Here is a 19536-nt window from a genome sequence, read left to right as displayed (position 1 = left end):
CATCGCTACTGCAGATTGTGCTTTAGCGACGAAGATCCTTACGTTGCTTCGCAGGCCTCCTAAGGAGGCAATGTTGTATTCGTAGCACACAGAGACCCTGCTTGGACGTGACCCATCTCGCTGGTTGGTGGGGCGGGTTACATCTTGGTATTATTCCTGCACTTCGCTCAATGCGAGAATGATGTCTCAGGCGACGCTGTGAGATCCACGTCTCGCCTGCGCAAGCTGCATGACGCTGGCACGAAAAAGACGCCCAATCTCAAATCCACACCACCACTCTCCTCGGCTAGGCCATGGCTTATTACTGTGCCACTGGCACTTCTACTAGCCATCCACCTTTGCTAAGTAGGCTGTGAATCGCTAAATTGTGGACTAGTGACGATTTTGGAAAATGCATAGAAGGTTCCTCGACCATTGAGAAGAGGTTTCACCTAAACAACATAGTAGGGGAATTAATCGAACGTGAGAACGCCACGGGATGACGGGATGACGGGATGACGCCTTCTCGCCTACTGATCGGATCAATGCGAAGGATGGAACGCTAAGTCTTGCTCAAGGAAGCCTTCCGAAAGCGAGGACGATGGCCTGAGAGACGTCCAAGCCTGATTTTTCTGAAATATTCGCCGACGCTGCCGTAACTAATAGTAAGCGCATTGCAACCACGCTCGCCTGCCAATGTATCATTGCCTGGTCATCTGGAAGCAGACAAAGATTCATTGATGCCATCTGTCACCCGTGGTCACAACAAATACTGTATATGGTTTGCCTTTGCCGAGCTGCAAGGCGATCACATGCACTGCTAGACCTGCTTCGATTAATCATCAGGATCTGACATGATTTGGCTATTTTGCAGGACGCCCCCGTCACTCCTGCTACCAATAAGGAGAATAATGCATCATTGGTTTCCGTTTCGAGCCAACGTAATACAGAGCTGCAGAGCCCGTGCCTTGCTCGATTCAGGCATCTGCCGCATGATGCATGCATGCTGTGGGTAATCGACACCGTACCGCTTTTGGACCACGGTTCTGCAATTTGAGTTTGGAGTCCACGGGATTGGTCCTATCCGCAATGCCGAGTGCCACTGCAGACGTGGTTACTTTGCTTGTGGGTGAAGATCTTGGAACGACTCAAGCGACAAGCCTGCGGTTCCACCCTAGCTTTTTGTCTCTGCAAGGTTGACCCTTCCCGAATGGGGACACGACCACGAACCATGCTATAACCCTCTCTTACTACGCAAGAATGCGAAAACACCAAGAAAGTCATTAAGGCACGACGGGAAGTGTCGCAGCCTGTGACATCATCTCTTTCTTTGTTATACACAACGTATGGAGTAGCCATGGGCTACACGTCAACACAAGATGGCTTCTCAACCCATTTACAACCTGAGTTTGACGTATGTGCTCCACATATCCTTAACTACCTCAAGTCTGGAGAGTCCGAATCAAGTCACCTTCCTCTTCTTGGACCGCGGCTGGATCACGAATTTGAACCGCTACCCTCTCGTTGTTGGGCTGTTTATTTGGACGGAGATCTTGCTTCCGGGCCTGGGCTTTCGGCCCGTATCAGATGATTCGGAGGGTGCAAGTTGACATAGGACAAAGCAAATATTACATCTGCGATGACGATCTCAGCAAAATCTTTTAGGCAAAACATCCTCGTTTTCCCTTAATGATCCATCAGCTGGCGTCGGGTCTTCAAAAGCTATTTTTGTCACGCATTTCGAATCAAGAGAAAACCCTTGACGTTAATCTACAGAGGCCCAAAGATGACACAAGGAAGTAATTTTTTTGGAAGCGATCCGAAGTTTTGCCGGCAAGGAGGAAGTCATTGAGTTTGGACTGGACTAGATCCAGTTGGCAGTTCTTGAGTATTGTCTTATCTCACCTACAACACGAATCAGCCACGTATTGGTAAAGACTTTTCATATTTACTACCATGATTACGTTTTCTGGATTTGCAGCCTTCTTAAGAGTAGCGATCTAGAAGGCTCAGAAAACCGTTAAGCCCAGTTTCCTGCTGCTCTTCCACACCCTGCTCTTTCACGCCATCTAATCGGGTACGGAGACTAGATAGCGTGAATATCTCTGGAAGGGAGATGGATACCTGTTTCCTCCCCACTTCTGCGAGGCTCTCTACCCGGTGCTTCGTAGAACAAGAGGACCCACTTCTACGACTTGGGCCCGTTTTCAGGCCGGAGAGAGATTAAACGTGGAGTAGACCTTTTCATACTACGTACATTATTGGTGTCATTGAATTCGTCTGACAACCTGAACGGACTATGAATCAAGCTTGCGTCCCGAGTTCTTTAATAACCTGGCCGATCATGGCATGCTTGGCATTAACCCTTGGTCCTTTGAACCACTTACGGGCGTCAATGGCAAACCAGAGAAAAGCAAGCAACATGGGAAGCCCGTACACAAGACAGGTCCAGTTCATATTGGAAGAGCTAATGATTCAGTAAATAACTTTTCCGTTGATGATAGGGCTTTCAAGGACTTACTCAAGGTCACTTCCTACCATGCTAGGCAAACACAGTATCGGAACCATCAGGACGACGAACCCAACGGCGGCCGCTCCGACCGGCTTCCCAAACTTTCCAATATGCCAAGGTCCCCTTCGAAACCTGTTGCCGACAAAGAAGACTCTCAAAGAGATGGGGATCGTGAATGCAACAAAGCAAGCAATGGCGCCGACAGAGAAGACGGCTAGGATAGCCACCTCTCCAGCAAATATAAGGAGGCAAAGCAGGATACCAATGGTACAGTTGAACCATACCGCATTTACCGGTGTCTTGGTGTACTTGTTCACTTTCCGCCAGTATTGTGACAGGGGAAAGCAACCGTCACGGGCGTAGGCATAGGTGACTCGAGATGCTGCAACCATGCAACCTTGACCCATGCAGAAGCCAGCTATTATAGTCAATGCGAGAGTGGCAAGCGCAGCCTTCATCGGCAGAACCTGGAGCAAGTAGGTCGCCCACGGTTGGCCGAGGTCAGAGTTGAAGACTGCCTCAATGTCGACGACGGTGTACGCAACAACAACCTGCAAGACCCAACCAAATATGCCACCAATCACAGACGTCAAAACGATGGCGCGGGGGGACGCGACGTCAGCAACGGCGCATTCCTCGCTCAGATGAAATGGCGCATCAAAGCCTGACATTGCCCACATAACGCTGATGAAACTCATCAACATGGCGATACCGTTGGGAAAATCTGTACCATTATCGATGTTGCTCCACACTTGATAAGTTGGTGTGAACTTAGGTTCCGTCGTAGTAGCGGTAGGTATGAGAATGATGACAATGATTACTGCTACCATGTTGATACTGGACCCAAAAGAATTGAAGAAAGCGATCCACTTCGTCGGCATGCTGCTGATGCAACTTTGGATGATCATGAGGAAAGCGGTGAGGAGGAATACCTCGTAGTTAGTTGGTACGTAGTCTGAGACGGTTATCGACCGAGCAGCCAGCATCATTGCCGCCAATGAATAATTAACCGATGGCGCACTTGTGACTTGTCCAATCCAACTGGACCAGCCAGTCGCCCAAGATGCAACAGGGCCCCAGCCTGGAGGTGCAAGAACAGCCGACGCATAATAGAGACCACCGCTGGGTAAAGGTACGTCAGACTATACCATACGACAGACTGTGAATACAATCCTGACCTTGTTGGCATTGATGAGCAGAGTTCGGCCAAGCTCAGGGCGACACATTGGATAAACACCATGGCAATTATCCATCCCCAGACCATCCCTGGAAGGAAGACTGATATCAGCCCAATATCCTATAACAACCGTCCCCAACATTGGTTGAAATAAAATTGAAAAAAATTGAGCAACACACCGGCAGTTCCAGCGTAACCCATGCCATAGTATAACGTCGATGCGAAACTCGGAAGCAAACCCAACACGGCGAAGCTGACACAGAAGGAGGTCCAAAGACTGAACTCTCGTCTGAACTCCTGCTTGTAACCCAAAGACAAAAGGACCTTCTCGTCATGGTCGATCGGCAACTCCTTTTCAAAGGACTGTGGCACAGCTGTTGCCATCGTGGATCAGACGAATTCGACTTACTGACACTCGGTCTTCGCAACTCGTGGTTGGTTGTTGAGATGTGATACTCCTTATCAATGTGTGAAACAACAGTTATTTGAAAGCCTTCTTTTAGTCCAGAGCACCCAGTATTGAATGCGAAGAGGACGTGATAAATGATTCAATGAACGAGAGGTTGCTGAAGGTTAGGTAGTACGATACACAACGGGTATAAGGAGAGTAGAAATTAGAATGCTTACTTACTCATAGCTATCACATACTAAAGAGCCGCACGGGGGATCTTCGATGAGATTAGTCGCTTCATCAGCTCTGTCCCATTTGGGGAACCAGCCTGAGCCACAACATCCAAAATTGGCGTGACAGGGTACTTTGGCAACGCCAGCCCAGTACTGAATAAAATACTGCGGGCTTGAGGATTTATTGCTTAGCCAGTGGGCAGTTTCCTACTGTACGGGCGCCAAGCAGGAAAGTTCAAGCCCTACTAGTAGTTCAGGGGTAGGCGCTGGGCCTAGAATGCGAGCATAACGCCTCAGAGGTCTGGGAGGCTCTACTTCGTATTTTGCATTGACCTCGTGATGCAGCGCAGAAGGGTTGTGATAGCAAAGTCTGAGTGTAGTGGGGGCTGGAACTTTGGATCTATCTCAAGCGCCGGAAGGCACCTCCCGCGACGCCAAAATTGTTATCGGGTTCAAGTTGTCATTCAATGGTTTCCTGTGGACCACATAGCGCGTACGGAGGTTCCCGCATGAAGTCTGGATTGGCTTCGTTAGGGTTTAAGCCACCATGCTGGCAGGAGCAACTATCACTTTATCCCGGCAGCCATTGCCTACACTCGTAGGGATGCGCTCGCCAATAATTTACCCTTTATTAATAATTTTCGAGAGCCTTAGGGACATGGGTATTTCAGGAACGAACGAGAGAATGAGTAGTAAGGGGCATGCTAGCGTGGGCAATGGCTGCCAGCCGAGGGCATAGTTACCCAGCCCGCTGGGCGCACCATCGCCCAAAGAGGAAAAGGCGTCATTCAAACTCAAAAAGTCCGACGCCAAGCCTGCAGATGACAAGAAGGACAAGGAAGCCAAGGAGGCCAAGGATGGACGACTTGCGATGTCTCATTATGACAGCTTTAAGCTCGATGTAGCTTAACAAAGAGCTTAATTTATTTAAGGTCTTACTTGACGTCTGTTATTCGTTCAGATCCAGTTCAGGTGTGCCTGTGAGTGGGTCTCGATGACCAATTAGAAAATACGCAAAATTTACGACAGTCCGGAGGATATTGTTTGTGATCCTTATGGTACTTACCAGGAGAAGGGGTAGGTAAAGATATGAGCTAAGTGCCATTAGTAGAAATGACAGCTATTCTGTTAAATGACCACCATACTGCATAGTAAGGTGATAAGAGAAGCATATTTTGATCATACTACGACTATATATTCAGCCAAATACGTTATATAATAAGATTCCATTGGATCACAGACGACTCAGCTGTATAGCCTTGTACTCTCTAACCAATCTTATGGTTAGGCTTAATCTAAGCGCACTCTGATGGCTCCCCTAGCATTATTTTAAGAAGGCCTCTTCCTGGTAAGTATCAGGCAGAAGTGATGTTAGCTCAGCGCCAGTATAATCTGCCTTAACCCAGGCGTCAAACGAGACACCTACTACGTAGTAGCTCTTGAGTGGCTAAGCGGTACCCTTATTGCCGTTAGTGTGCGGAAGCTTCCGTAAGACGTTTGGATTGTTCAGGGTGTGACTATTGGGAGCTTTGGGGCTTAGAGTCATTGCGCTGGTGGGAACAGGTACAGGGGCTAGCAGTGATGGAAATAAATTGTACTACGTAGTACAGAGCCAAAGATACTAGCGCCGAGCTACGTCCAGCGTCTTGTTAAACCATTAAGAGGGGCGATTTACAATTCGTGAAGTTTGATTTGTTCAAAGACCCTCACTGCATATGCGTCCACCTTGTAAACTTATTTGATGAAAGTTCAATTGGTTTACAGGATCATCGGAACTTCATCCAATTGTTCCTATTTCTGCTCTAGAACCTATGCCGGTGCCATAAGGCCACCCAGCGCGTCTTGAACCATTCAACACGGGAGCTCATAGCGTATTTTCAGGGCTTACACCCTGTACGATTCATACTTCTGGTGGGAACTCCGTAGGCAGGTATTAGAGACTGCATGACTACTATTTGTGTCCTATAAACGCCCTGAATCAGTGAATCTCGTGGGGATTACTACAGGTGACCCAATCAAGTCGGGAGTTGTTATCCCCTTGATCTCTCATAAAATGCTCCAATTGATTGTTGGTCGACACAGCCACTATTAAAAAAAGCTTACTCCGTACTACTTAAAGCAGACTGGTCTAGTAGAGCTGCTGGAACTTAGGCAGGAAAATTTTCTATTAGTCCTTGGTAGTTCATAGAACATCGAATTCTTTCTTTCAGTCTAGCTCTGGCGCTTTGTGTTGAAACCTTAACTCGCCTAACTGAGCAATTACACGAGGCACACCTGTCACCTCCTGCTTGAAAGACTCAAATAATCACATGACTGGAATTTCTCAGCCGCGATGCTTTCTGCCCCTCCGCACCAGTACTTCGTAAGATGATTGCAATTATTCGGTTTGATCTTCAGGCCGGACTATGGATTCACAACCAATGGCCACGGCGCGATCATCCCTCGTCTGCCTCTGCGCAAACATTGCAAAAGCGATAAAGAATGTCACTGAAAAATATAATGCGGCCCCAACGACATCATCCATTAGTGCCGAATGCTCGGCCATCAGCGTGACTTTGATGGACACCCAGTCGCTGCTGAGCCAACCTCACGCTCTCCTATCGCGCGCCATGTCACAGTCTCAGCTTAAAGAAGCTTTAAAAAATGCACAGAATAGCTGTGATTCTACGGTTTCTTGGCTTGAGGAAGAAGCAGGAAAATGTATAGGAATTCAAACAAGCATGGAAGAGAGCCCTCGCACCTGGAGCATGAGGCCTCTTTGCAATGAAGGCCTGATAAAGGGGCTTTTGCAGCAAATCCAGAGGCAGCTTACGGATATCAACTTGCTGATTGCTGCAGCACAAAGGTAATCGAAATCTCGACCCTGATACCTCGTACGGCTTGAAGCTTGCTGATAATGTTAGAAATTCTAGTTCGGAAATTGGACAACTTCTCAAGAATGACACCTTTATTGGCGACTTAATCGACATAAGGGACACAATAGATACCCCGAGCCCTAGTTTACCCGGAGGATACAGTCAAGGTCCGTGGGAACAATTCGATCCCGATTCGAAGTCCATTTGTGTTCGAACCTCCACCATTAGATCTGGTTCTAGCTTCCGCTCGGGGCAGAGTGGACCCTACAGTCTACTTGACGGTGACGGTGACGCCGATACGGTGGTATCCAAGTCACACTTGGTACCAACACAATCTGACAAGACCAAAAAGGTACCACGTTCGCAAATGGGGTCCAGATTCTTCAAACTTTTCAAGTCCAACACCGAGTTGCACCGTGCCGCAAAGAAAGGAGATTCGAAGAAGATAAAGACGCTACTAGATTTGGGAGTGGACGTAAACTACGAGGGCTCTTCTGGATGTACGGCGCTGCATCTGGCAACCGACTGCGGTCACGAAGCGGCGGTCCGGGTTCTTCTGGACAATGGCGCAGATCCTGAGGCAAAGTCTAGTGAAGGACGAACCCCACTGCACAGTGCGGCCCGCACCGGTCACACGGGAGTGGTCCGCTTGCTATTGGAGAAAGGCGTTGACGACAAAGCGAAGGATCCTTCTGGCTCTACTGCGCTTCATGTAGCAGCCTACAATGGGCAAGAGTCAGTGGTCCAGATTCTGCTAGAGAAATATCCTTTTATGGAGGTAAGTGGGCCTTCCGGATTTACAGCGCTGCATGTCGCGGCCTTCAACGGGCAATCGTCAGTGGTCCGGTTGCTAGTCGAGATGGGGGCAGACCTTGAAGCACGGAGTGACACTGGACGGACAGCGCTGCAGCTAGCAGCCGAAAAAGGCCACGAGGCGGTGGTGCGGCACCTGCTGCAGCATGGGGCCAATCCCATGGCGAAGGATAGCGTTGGGCGGACAGCGCTGCAAGGGGCAGTCTCAAACCAGCACGGAGTGGTGGCGCAACTGCTGTTGGATAAGATGGTGCCAGACGCTCATTCGCACTGGCAGCGCCAACGAGGCTGTGAGTCTGGACTAAGCTTTGAATTAGGTGCAGTCGAGCCAACTTTCAACCTTCTAGAATTAGATGCAACTGACTCAACCACATGGTCGCGACAAGTCTCGAACGCGCCAATATATGAGCTTCCCAATTCATCGGTTGGGGTTGGGGTGCCGGTAGCTGAGTTGGACGCAGAGCTGAGAAGCTCGATGCCAATAACTCGGCGAATGAGTCCGCTGCCAAATCGAAAAATGGCAAGGGGAACCTGAAGGTGGAACTGGAAACTGTCATTACATTTGTATGATCTGGGCATGGGAGCAACGTGGAGGACGGCCTGGGGCGGGTGTCTATGGGAGCACTCGATATGTCGACTCATGAATGCAATGAATGGAAAGCGCCTGCCATACTTAGTAGCCGACGTCTGGGCATTTTCTGACGGCCTTGCGGTACTGGGCATGGTTCTCTGCAATGACCAAGAGAAGCTCGGGGAGGCGGAGGCCAGTACTATCAGTGGGCACTGGCAGGAAAAGAGACGATGGTGGCGTAGCTGCCGGTGGAGAAAGGTGCCGACGGAGTTAGCGAAGTCTAACGAGATGAATAACGGGTGCTGTACTGGACGGCCGAGGACGGGTACCAGGCAACAGTGCAGCTGCTACTCGAGCACAAGGCAGACTCTCACGTGAAGACTAAGAGCGGATGGATGTACGGGGTCGTTTGCGAGCAAGCATGGGGCATTGGAAGCCCTGGGAGCTTGTGACCCTTACCTCAATAATACCAGTCAGGGGGCATGGTCCTTCGAGAACTTGGCTTCTGGCAGGCCCTGTGCTGATTATGCTTTTGCTTGCCACAATCCTCGCTTGGTGGGCCAACAGACTGCATATCCGGCTGAACCTGTCGATCATGCGCCAGGCTGGTGCTAGCGAGTATTTCAACGGTTGTCAGACTCCCTACCTTTAGCGGATCGGTGCGGGTTGATGCGGCAAGGTTTCATGACATATCACGGCTGGAGAAGGTGGAGATTAGGTATGGGATTGCGGCGCATGGAGTCGTTGGACGGGGATGTCCGGAGAAAATTCGTGCTCTACTCTAAGGTGAAAGAGAATGCATAATCTAGTGGCCTATGTAAGGTTGTGTAGTTACTCGATGGGTACTTGTAACTCATGTTGATTCCCATTTCAGTCATCCTCGTTCTCCCACCAGTCAGTAACAGGAACGTGTTCAGTCTGATAGCCCAAGCAATCCGCCTCGATTCTATATCACGAGAGGGGTAGAAAGAAACGCTACTCTCATCTCCATCATGCCAGGAGTCTGCGCTTCTAATCTCAATACGATTATCGCAGGTCCTAAGTTTACGCCAGACTTTCCTCTCTCACGCCGACCTACTGCTCTGGATCGACTCGATTCCGCATTTCACCCGAAAACGGAGCACGTCCAGAGGGGGTCAAAGCTTGCCGGTGCAGATACATCCTGAAAGAAATTCTTCCGTGTCCCAAAGTCAAAAAAACGAGCGGGTCGAATCTCTAGGGACTGAAAACTGCGAGAGGAGAAAGGTACTCCTTACATGTATCCTGGGTACATGCCATTTTTTGTTTCCAGAGGCCACTTTATGAATGCATCTGATACAGGCATCCCAGGGGAAGAGTGAAGCACTTGTTCAGAACTTGCTACGGTCGGAGCATGACATGCCGCTTCGCACATCCTTTTTTTAGCCGAATATATGTTGGTACATATTGAAATATTTTCAGCATGTCCCATTAAAGTTAATGAGGATCGCTGCTCTAGTTTGGCAGTAGCAAAGCCTGAAGACATAAAACATATAGTGAGATGTACTCGGTGGCTGTCTCTTCGCTGGTCTCGAAAGGTTTGTCTAAAGAGTGACTGGTATTCTGTGATGGCAGGCTATTGCTCTCCGCGGTCAGCAATTGATGAGAAAACTTCCAGATTGGTTCTATAGCTGGAAAAGAGATACTATGACAGCAATCACTGTCGCCAATCTGGACCAAGAGAGAGCCAACACATTCGCTGATACTCTGGCCCGAATTCTATCCACTGAAATCACCAGGACGACGTATGCATATGTCGTTGACGGAATTCCTACCGAGGAGTACTTTAGAATATGTACTGGAGGTACACGCGAGGACCTTCTCGGACGAACTGGACCAACTTCAATGTCCCTACAGCTTGCAGACGACTTCTGCAGAGGTTTCGAGCCACTCTCTATGTATATTGACACAAAGTTACTGTCTTCGATCAGCAGTGACAACCCACCCTCGTTGCTGAGCCTTACACCTCAGGTAGCACAATCATTTCAACATGTGCCCGACACGTCCACGGTGTTTGATCTTCACCTGCTGGAGATGATTGCTGTCTCTATCCATAATCTTGCCATCTATATATCCAAAGAGTGTCATCCAAACGGCGGTCCTCACGAAGACAATATGTGATCAAACAAAGTGCCGGCTCTGAAACATCCGCAGTACGATAATAACCCACAGTACCCGAATGACACGGTTGAAGCGGTCGGATACTTTGCGGAAACAATGATGTTCGGAGGGGTGATCTTGTTTGACAGGGGAGATTCTCGGGATGAGGTACTATTTCAATTTCCTGGAAAACAGAATGTGTTTAATAGGAGAGCTGACCATGAAGTAATAGAGAAATGCTGCGTTTGTGCATCCGCCTTATGAACCTGTATTTCAGCTCTCCGCCACATAAATCCAGAGCTTTTTACAAGCACCTCAGCCAGGTTCTGATTGCAAGTCAGCGCAAGCAGTGGCTGGAGGTGAAGGGAAGAAGACACTGGAAGAAATGCTGCCATTCGCTCCTGAATTGAACACCAGAACACTCAATCTTGAGGATGCTTTATCCTACAACATATACCGGGACAGTAAGTCCGAGAGGCGTGTCGGTAATCTGGGAATTACTAATCATCGCTGCGTCTGGTTTCCCACTCCTGAGCAGATCGCAATGTTTGCCAAATTGGATTCCCGGGGACATGACTGGCAGCCACCTCGGCCGTGAGTGGATGCAGTAATACGTGTTCTTTATATTTATTTGCTATTTGAATGAGAATGCTGTAAAGAGGGGAGCACGTCAAGGATGGTTTCTATTTCGGATAGACTATCCTCGTTACATGTCTTTCAGGTCATAGCAATGCAAATGACTCGATGATCATTCCCTTGCCTGGCTTTTCGACTGTTTCTCGAAGTTTTTTTTGAGGAGAATAACTTTCATTGCAGCACAATGGAAATAATCACCGCATTCTAAATATTACAAGTACAGAACCTGACAGAGAGCCTCGCCACAAATCCAGTCTATCACCGAATCTCTTGCAAATCCACAAAGCCAAATCCAAATCCTGACTCACGACCACCTCTCTTCCTGCATCAACCAATTTGTCATCCGTACATCCTAGCGCCTCGCATGATCATCAATTCTTTCTTTTCTGACCGAACCAGAGGGGCAGCCATGAACTCTGCGAAGCTTGCTAATTGGGCCGCTGTTCTTCTGCTTCTTGGATGATGCACCCCACTGATTGCTGTTTCTCGGTGATTGGACCTGTGAACAAAGGAGAGACGGGTCAGCGATTCCTTTCAAAAGCAAAATGGATAAGAGGGGAAATGATGAGCTCCACGGGTTAATACGCTGCCAGAAAGGTGGTGGGGAGGAAGAATGGCTGGATCCGTACCATCATTACCATACATCTCACTGTTGTCTTCTGTGCCTGGTGCCGTTTCCGTGGCGGATCGATCACGTCTTCCATGCTCACATCGTTGTCAGAGTCGCCGTAATCGGCGTCGGTGGAGGAGAGGCTGTCTGAACGTGTTGGAACAGAGATCGGGCTTGGAGGGAGGAGAGTCGAGATGGAATCTATGCGGCCAGGCGTGAGTGACCATGGGTTGGTCCGGTTGGCAGTTGTGGAAGAAATGACAATGGCCAGAGGAGGAGGCACGATTGCATCCGATGCCAAGGATGCGGCTATGAAGACATCTTGAGTCGAAGTTGCAGCTGAGTGGCTTGAAGCTGCGTAAGGTTTGCATACCTTGCGCATTCGGTTTTTGCTTCAGTGGAGAGCTTCTGCAACGTTTGGCTGGATGCTCATGCTCGCTTTCCGAGTCACTCCAGAGCCATTCACCTCTATCCGTAGCTACCGCTCAACCTTCTTCGTAATTTATGACATCGTTTTCATGAAGGATATGAGACTCTAGCGCTGTTGAAGGGTCGCTGCTGAAAGCAGCCAAGACGCCGATCTTCTTGCCATGATTCTGGCCCTTGTCTGATGTTCGGATCTCAGGTACAGCCGGTTTGTTCTTGATTCTCGATCATTCCCCACCCCGGGCATTTTGATCACCACCTGCAGTCGTACCAGGCAAATGTTTATGCTGCTCTATCGCTCTCTTCTTCGTGGTGGTCTTGAGCATACTTATCGGAAGGGTGGTCGCTTCAGGGTTCGACGCTCTTGTTTCTATTTCTGCTTTCAAGCGATTGAGTCTCATGCGAGCCGCTGCTACCGTTATACCAAGAGTGGCAGCGACTGCATGAAAATCGATCTATATGTGGTGTCAGTCGCACGTCAAATGTAGCGAGCCTAATAAGGCAGGGCTCTTCCTACAGTAGTGTAATCGGAGGCTTTGAGACAATGGAATAGAAGCAAAAGCTTTTCATCTGGGTGGGTTCTGGAAGGCATCTTGACGGTGTCTGGTATTGTATGATGATTGGAATGAGAGTCTGCGAGGAGAAGCTGGATGTTGTGAATAATCTGAAGCCGTGAAGAACAGTTAAGGATAAGGCTTAGATATAGTCATCGACCTCATAGGGAGCACCTGAATGGAATGAAATAGAGCATAGAGCTTGTTCAGGAGAACAAAGCCTAACCCCTTATTCATATTGGATGGTGAATGTTGTCTTAGACATGCTTCGATTCGATTAGATCCAAGATGCCCAGCATCAATAGCACAATGAAAAGTATCAAGAGAGACATTCTTTTCCTTTGTGGTATGTGAGACAGCTTCATTCGAAACTTACCTGAACTATCGTGGACATCCTCTGGTAAACATCGCTAGAGTACCTTCTTTGTGCAGTGTCTTTCGCTTTGATGGGGTCGTTTCAGGTCTTGGATTCATCAATAATGAGCCTCGTGGACTCTGCTTGTGCCAGTTCTGTTGCAACTTGTCTCAGAACAACATGGGCGCCTTTGGCTGCGTTGACAGCGCTATCCAACAAACTATCGAATCTACACATCTGCCCATCACTGTAGGAGGGAATATTGCCTCTAGTCCAGACCAATGTCATCTCGTCTCTCGCAGGCATGTACCCCACAACGCACAGTGAATTGAGGAACGGTTCTTCAATCACAGAAGGATCAAGATGGTGTACAAATTTTCCATCGTCTTTTGGGACAACAGCAGCAACACCACCTGTAACAAGATCCAGGCAGTCTATCTTGGCATCCATAAGAGCTGCAGATGCGACAGTGATACAACCAGATACAACATTCATGTTGCCAAGGCCTCCGACTGTATTTTGTTGCTGTGTTCCCGAGCCCCATTGAACATCGTCTTCAGCCTCGAGAATGGTAATGATAATATCAATCGCACTTTTGGGCCACCTGTCCGGGATGATAACGCCACACAGCGCTGTTCCAACATGGGTTCCAATGTCCCTCTCCGTCACATCTCGTATGTAGCCTCGGCGTTGCCTAGTAGCAAAGGGAGCGAACTTGATGTTGATAGTTAACTGCAAATTTGAGGAGAAATTGGCATTGCGCGGAAGCGGTTTGGGGCCATGGATTACGCAAGAAAGTTTCAGCGATGAGGGTACTGCATTGAGAAATGAAGAAGGGTGATAGAGACTTTCGAGCTCTAGATAGGCAGAGCCTGAAGCGGTAGGTACGACACCTGGTTGAAGATCTAAGTCAAGGCATCAGTACTCGTATAGGAAGCTATTCTGTCAACACACAAATTTTGCGAAGTTGATTGGGCTTCCTGGTGCGCTGCAAAGTGTGTGCTCCAGCTATTGAAGGAGTAAAGATTGGTATAGCGGTGCCGCTTGCGGGGCCGTTAATGCGCCGTCTATCAGCCATGATGCATGATTAAGATGAATAAATGAGTGAACGGTCAAGAGACCACGGTTGGGTTTGACAAGGTCACTGTTAAGTGCCGAAGCATCTAAACGACTACTAGTGGGTGGAAATTGATGCCAAGATTTCGCTCTTGGGCGCGCTTGGTGTTCGATTTTCTCCGTATAAAATTCAAAACTGCAATGTATCAAAATTAGAGCACCTAACCCTTCCGCCCATACGACGAGTACTAGAAGCTGTTTACGTTGTAAACATTCTCAGTGTAAGCATACCACTGCCCGTCCATTCAACGATTTACATGAGGAAAGCCTACATAATCTAGTACTGGTGATCTTAGATGAGCCCTTGAACAACATGCACTACCATCTGATTGTCTTCTCGAGCTACATTTGTTGAGATTATGCTTGTTTGATCACTAGCTGACAGTCTTTTACAAAGCTATGATATTCACACTCTGAGATGCTACACTTGGTGGTGAGTCTCCTTTATTTGCGTTGAGTTTCCGACAGCATCAAGGCTCGAATGATGATACACAAATCATACAGTTCTGCTTCTGCAACATCATTGAAGAAAACAATTAACCTTACCAAATTCTATCTGATTGACACTAATATATATTTCCCTGCACTTTTCACCGGCCGACCTTCACATGCAATAGCTGACTTGAATCCATTCGATACAGGCTTAGTATACTGAGAGACCACCAGGCTCCTATTCCAGAGGTTGGTCCACGTTTTTCAATCTGCCTCTTCTACCCTTTTCACATGATGAGACCTAGTCTATCCATTCTCCGAGCCAAACTTGGCAAGCTTCCCTGTGCTCACCCTCCCTGATACCGGACTTGCCATTCGATGCCCTCAATGGGATTGAGAATATCAGGAATGATTGGTTGTGGAGATGCTGATCACGTCTTTGCTATGCCATTTTCAAGTCCGTCCGTCTTGGACGGCTTGTTGATGGCCTACAAGACAGGGGAAGAGATGAGTTAACCTGGCTTTTCTGAATTATGTTTGGTTGCATCTACTGTCATTGTATGGACTGAAACGGATAGAGCTAACAAATGGCTGGCACAGGAAGTCATGCTTCGAGATGTCTTACACTAACTTTTCGACCAAGATGTCATCACTGAGAATAGTATCTCTCATCCTCGTCTTCAGTATCCGTGGCCTCGCTTTGCGCCTTTGCACCAATGAATTCCATCTTCATGAGAAGACCATCGATATTTCGTGGTCTCCAAGGAGTGTATTGGGACGATGACGGATCAAGTCGATCGATATTTGATACATCACCGTCCCAAGCACCTTCACCATGGCCTTGATCCACAGAATCACGCAGCTCCCTGACAAGCGCGTCAAGGTGCTCTTCAATTGATCCGCGACTTCGTTCCATTTCTTGCAATATTTCGTGCTCGTCGGCTCTATGATTCGCAAGAGCATCCACAACACCTTCATCGACCTCGAGATCGAGATTCTGTTGCGCGCTTTGAAGTCTTGCGAACAGAGCCACGAAATGGTCCAGCAGTCTTAGTGCATCGAACAACGCCTCTGTGAATCCCGTCACATTCAGCAGTAGCGAGGAATGTAAAGCTCTGAGATAACGCTGGTGCGCTCTTGCCAGGGTAGCAGGATCGTTCGGTATTCGTTGCTGATTCAATGCTGACTGTCGATAAGCACTGCTTGCTGCAGACGATTGGCTCGCGTTGAACCGTTGCGAAGACGTCCCTGTACTTGGTCTCGATCCTTTAACTTCTGTCAACGTCGAAGTGCCCAGCCCGGAAGCCTCCGCTGAAGCAATATCATTGTCTCCACGTTGACTGATCAGCCAGGAGAGAAAATGTTGCCAATAACCATTGGCGATGTCGCCTTGGAAATATCCTCCAAGCTCTGATATCACAAATTGAGCTTTGCTAGCTACAGCCCAATATCTCCTCATCTTCATATTTCTTTCATCTTCACGTTTCCTTCGTTCGGCCGATCTACGTTTAAGGTAAACGGTACTGCTCACGGTTGGTGCGATCTGGCAAGGATGAGAGCGCCGAAGGCTTGAATATTTCCACAACGAGGCCAAATGAATTTCCGCCCTGCGGATAGCAATAAGGTAGGAGTTCATCTCGGAGTACAGACGAATGTCATCCTTCGTGAGGAACAAGGCTATCGGGGAATTGGGCGAAAGTGGCAAGGTAAGTGAAGTAGGACTCGGAAACAGGAGGCTTGAGAAGTCTGTGGCACTGGATTTTGCGTCTCTGTTAACCACTCGAAGATGTTCTCGGGCCCTTTCGAGCGTGTCATCGAGAAGATCCCCTTCTGTCCGCAAAGCCGCGAGTTCGGACCAGGTCTCATTCAGCACTGTTGCAAGTTCACCATCCCTTATTTTCAACTCGTCCAATCGACCAGCCTCACGAACTGGCAACAGAGCATTCTGACCATAGTTTCCGATGTTGACCATCTTGTCTGCCTTAGAGATGAGTGATATGGCAAACTCACCACGACCAAGAAGCAAGAAGTCTTGTAGGACATGGAGAATCTCGAGGACTTTTGGGAAGGGAAGTAGCTGTGAAAGAGCATTTTGTGACATCGAGAGACGAATGGAAGCGATCACGTTGGTAAAACTGGACGAGGAGATTGGCAGATTGATGGCTTTGAGATACTCAAGATGCGCTGGAAGCAACTTCATGGCAGGGTCTGCAGACAAGCTCTGTGTTGACAGCGTCTGATCACGTGTGCGAATCTGATGTAAAGACTGGCCGATGAACAAGATAGAGGAAGCAGTCGGAGGGGGGACGAAATCTGGGACGCACTCGCGGCGTATGGAGAATTCTGCAGGGCTCGGATTGGAAATATCTTGATTGCCCGGCTGTGGCTGTATGAAAAAGTCCTCTGAGGCACACGTAGGCAGCTTGCCATACAGTACCCACGTTGACAATTGTCGCAACCAGACCATCTCTGCCACCTTGACAAGCTCCAATGCCATTTCCTCAAGATCACTGTAACCTGTGTGAGACTCCTCTCGCAGATACCTCATCATCGAGGCACCTCTACATTGGTCTGAGGAAAGTTTAGTTCCCCCTTCCTCAGAGGGCTGCATAAACCTTAGAACTTCCCACAGCCACTCCAACCGTCTAGACCAAGGTGCAAATTCCCCAACAACAGCCGACAAAGGAACAATCCCATATCCACCCACATAGCCCGCATCCTTGGTCAAGATTGACCTCTCCACCTCGACGATCTTCTTCATAAACCCCTGCAGCTGTTTGGATATGATCGTAGAAGCAACGGCTTTGCAGATTGTAGACCTATGCGAGGTAGAAACTAGAGAGGCATGTCGCTTGATCTTGATGTGCAGGTCGCTGAGGTGTGCGACGGTGGAGAGGAGGGCTCGCTCTGGCGGGGAGAGGAGTGGGAGATGGTGCTCGATATTTGGTTTGGCTGGGGTTTCTAAGGTCTGCGGTTGGCGGAGGAGCGGCGATGGGTGGCCGGCAAGGCACAGGAGGATTTCTTGCAGCATCGTCGTCTGCTTGTCCTCCTTGGTGGAGTGGGACCATGGAGGGGTTCGTTGCTCAGAGGCAAAGGCTCATGGTAGCGAGGGGAGCGCGAGGTCGACTGGCAGAACAGGAGGATGCGCCCCAGTAGCTCTAAACGACACATGGAACCATGGCCGTTGCGAGCTTCGTCTCAAGGTATCACCGGAGAATGTGTTCAGGTTCTGGAGATACGTTGTCTTTCTCCCCGCTTTTGTCCCAAGCGCGACGTGTTTGACATGCTTGTTACGTTTCATGTAATTTGTGTAAGATACAGTACTAACGCATTAGTTTCCGTCCAATTTACCACTTAACGCGTCAAATTTTCAACACGCGTCAATCAATCCTCTATCTTCAACAACGCCCTGCACAATGCCTCGAGCCCCGTTAGCTGAAATAACCGGTAACCGTGTTCGGAATCAAGAGCTCTCTCCATATCAACGAGGCTCAATCCAAACGGCGGCTCAATTAGGGTGCTCACAGCGTCAAACTACAGAGCTATTAAATTTACTTTGATCAACTATTTAATACACCTTTTCTATTAATAGTTACAGAAATGAAGGCACCACTCAACCCTGATCAGGCCGCCTAAGGATTTATTCTTCTATTAATACTCAAGATATCCTAAGCTTTGTATAAGCAAATCCACAGGCTACGTACGCTAAAATCAACGAAAATCTTCACTTATCTCTCTCCCATGATACCATCAGCAGAATTCTTTACCGAGCCGGCGTAAAGAACTAGAGAGCAAAGAAAAGGCTATTTCTGAAACCTGAAAATACGCAGAATCAATATCAGTAGGCTATAGCTTATTACAGCTAGCGGTTGAAGTGAAATACCATCATCTTTTCTGATGAATGCTCTGTGGAAAGAGGCAAAGGAGCCTAACAGCAATAGGTCTTTCGTACGCCCTTAGAAAAGTGGAAAAAGGATATGATTCAGCTATATAAGGCAAAGAAAGACATCTTAATCATGATATAGGGTGCTATTTAGAAGAGAAGAAGGTCAAATCTGATTATTCTAAACCGAGATAAGGAAGCAAAGAAAAAAGGATATATGTCACGGCTGCCATGCTTGTCGCCCGCCAGCGCTAGGGCGCCGGGTATTGATTGGCACTAGACGTTAGTAAGGGGCATGCTTGTTATATAGAAGCGACCCCAGGGCCCTCATCGTCGACTCTCCAGTCTTAGGATAGCACTCAACATGGGCTGAAGATCTCGCGCACTCGTCGCCTGCTTCCAACGTGACACGTGACATTATCCTAAGACTGCTCTTTGACCTGACAAGCGCGTCAAGGTGCTCTTCAATTGATCCGCGACTTCGTTCCATTTCTTGCAATATTTCGTGCTCGTGGTCCTGTCGCCTTTCCTCTTTTGACTTACGCGATACTTAATTAGAGCCAGGCTACACATCAACAATAGCGACACTAACTAGTGACTAGTCGCTAATACGCAAGAACGTAGAGGCAGCCCCCCAGACCGCATTCAATATGGCTGCCTTCGACTCGTCTAACCCGGCTAGGACTGATAATCCTGTTCCCCCTGCCAAGAACGACTACCTTTATCCCATCTTACCTTTCGACCTTTCTGATCCTCTTAACAGAGTAGCTCAGCTGAGAGTGATCGTACTAGCTAATCTTTAATCTAGTATCAACGTTATTCTAGCTAAGCTACAGCAATAAGGAGTGCAGGAATAAGCTTTGATCAACTAGACG

The 19536-nt window shown here is 48.4% G+C and overlaps 5 protein-coding genes across 5 annotated transcripts; 1 reads left to right on the top strand and 4 right to left on the bottom strand.

Annotated features, from left to right (window-relative positions):
• Nucleotides 1–2283: 2283 nt before the first annotated feature.
• Nucleotides 2284–4052, bottom strand: EPUS_05592 (uncharacterized protein; the record flags this gene model as incomplete). Its single annotated transcript, XM_007804451.1, has 4 exons — nt 2284–2446; nt 2501–3613; nt 3670–3757; nt 3848–4052. The coding sequence occupies 4 exons, from the start codon at nt 4050–4052 to the stop codon at nt 2284–2286; spliced, it is 1569 nt and encodes a 522-aa protein (XP_007802642.1).
• A 2660-nt stretch (nt 4053–6712) lies between these two features.
• On the top strand, nt 6713–8495 carry EPUS_05591 (uncharacterized protein; the record flags this gene model as incomplete). Its single annotated transcript, XM_007804450.1, has 2 exons — nt 6713–7137; nt 7196–8495. 2 exons carry the CDS (start codon nt 6713–6715, stop codon nt 8493–8495), a joined length of 1725 nt encoding a protein of 574 aa, XP_007802641.1.
• A 3368-nt stretch (nt 8496–11863) lies between these two features.
• Nucleotides 11864–12913, bottom strand: EPUS_05590 (uncharacterized protein; the record flags this gene model as incomplete). Its single annotated transcript, XM_007804449.1, has 4 exons — nt 11864–12249; nt 12386–12502; nt 12560–12776; nt 12839–12913. 4 exons carry the CDS (start codon nt 12911–12913, stop codon nt 11864–11866), a joined length of 795 nt encoding a protein of 264 aa, XP_007802640.1.
• A 419-nt stretch (nt 12914–13332) lies between these two features.
• EPUS_05589 (uncharacterized protein) lies at nt 13333–14308 on the bottom strand (the record flags this gene model as incomplete). The annotated part of the gene is made up of 2 exons (XM_007804448.1): nt 13333–14135; nt 14185–14308. The coding sequence occupies 2 exons, from the start codon at nt 14306–14308 to the stop codon at nt 13333–13335; spliced, it is 927 nt and encodes a 308-aa protein (XP_007802639.1).
• A 1119-nt stretch (nt 14309–15427) lies between these two features.
• EPUS_05588 (uncharacterized protein) lies at nt 15428–17809 on the bottom strand (the record flags this gene model as incomplete). Its single annotated transcript, XM_007804447.1, has 1 exon — nt 15428–17809. The coding sequence occupies one exon, from the start codon at nt 17807–17809 to the stop codon at nt 15428–15430; it is 2382 nt and encodes a 793-aa protein (XP_007802638.1).
• Nucleotides 17810–19536: the final 1727 nt, after the last annotated feature.

Source organism: Endocarpon pusillum (assembly GCF_000464535.1).
Source record: "Endocarpon pusillum Z07020 unplaced genomic scaffold scaffold3361, whole genome shotgun sequence".
In the NCBI taxonomy this organism is placed as follows: domain Eukaryota; kingdom Fungi; phylum Ascomycota; class Eurotiomycetes; order Verrucariales; family Verrucariaceae; genus Endocarpon; species Endocarpon pusillum.
The sequence above is the reverse complement of the archived record's forward strand: the minus strand, read 5'-3'. Positions and strand labels throughout refer to the sequence as shown.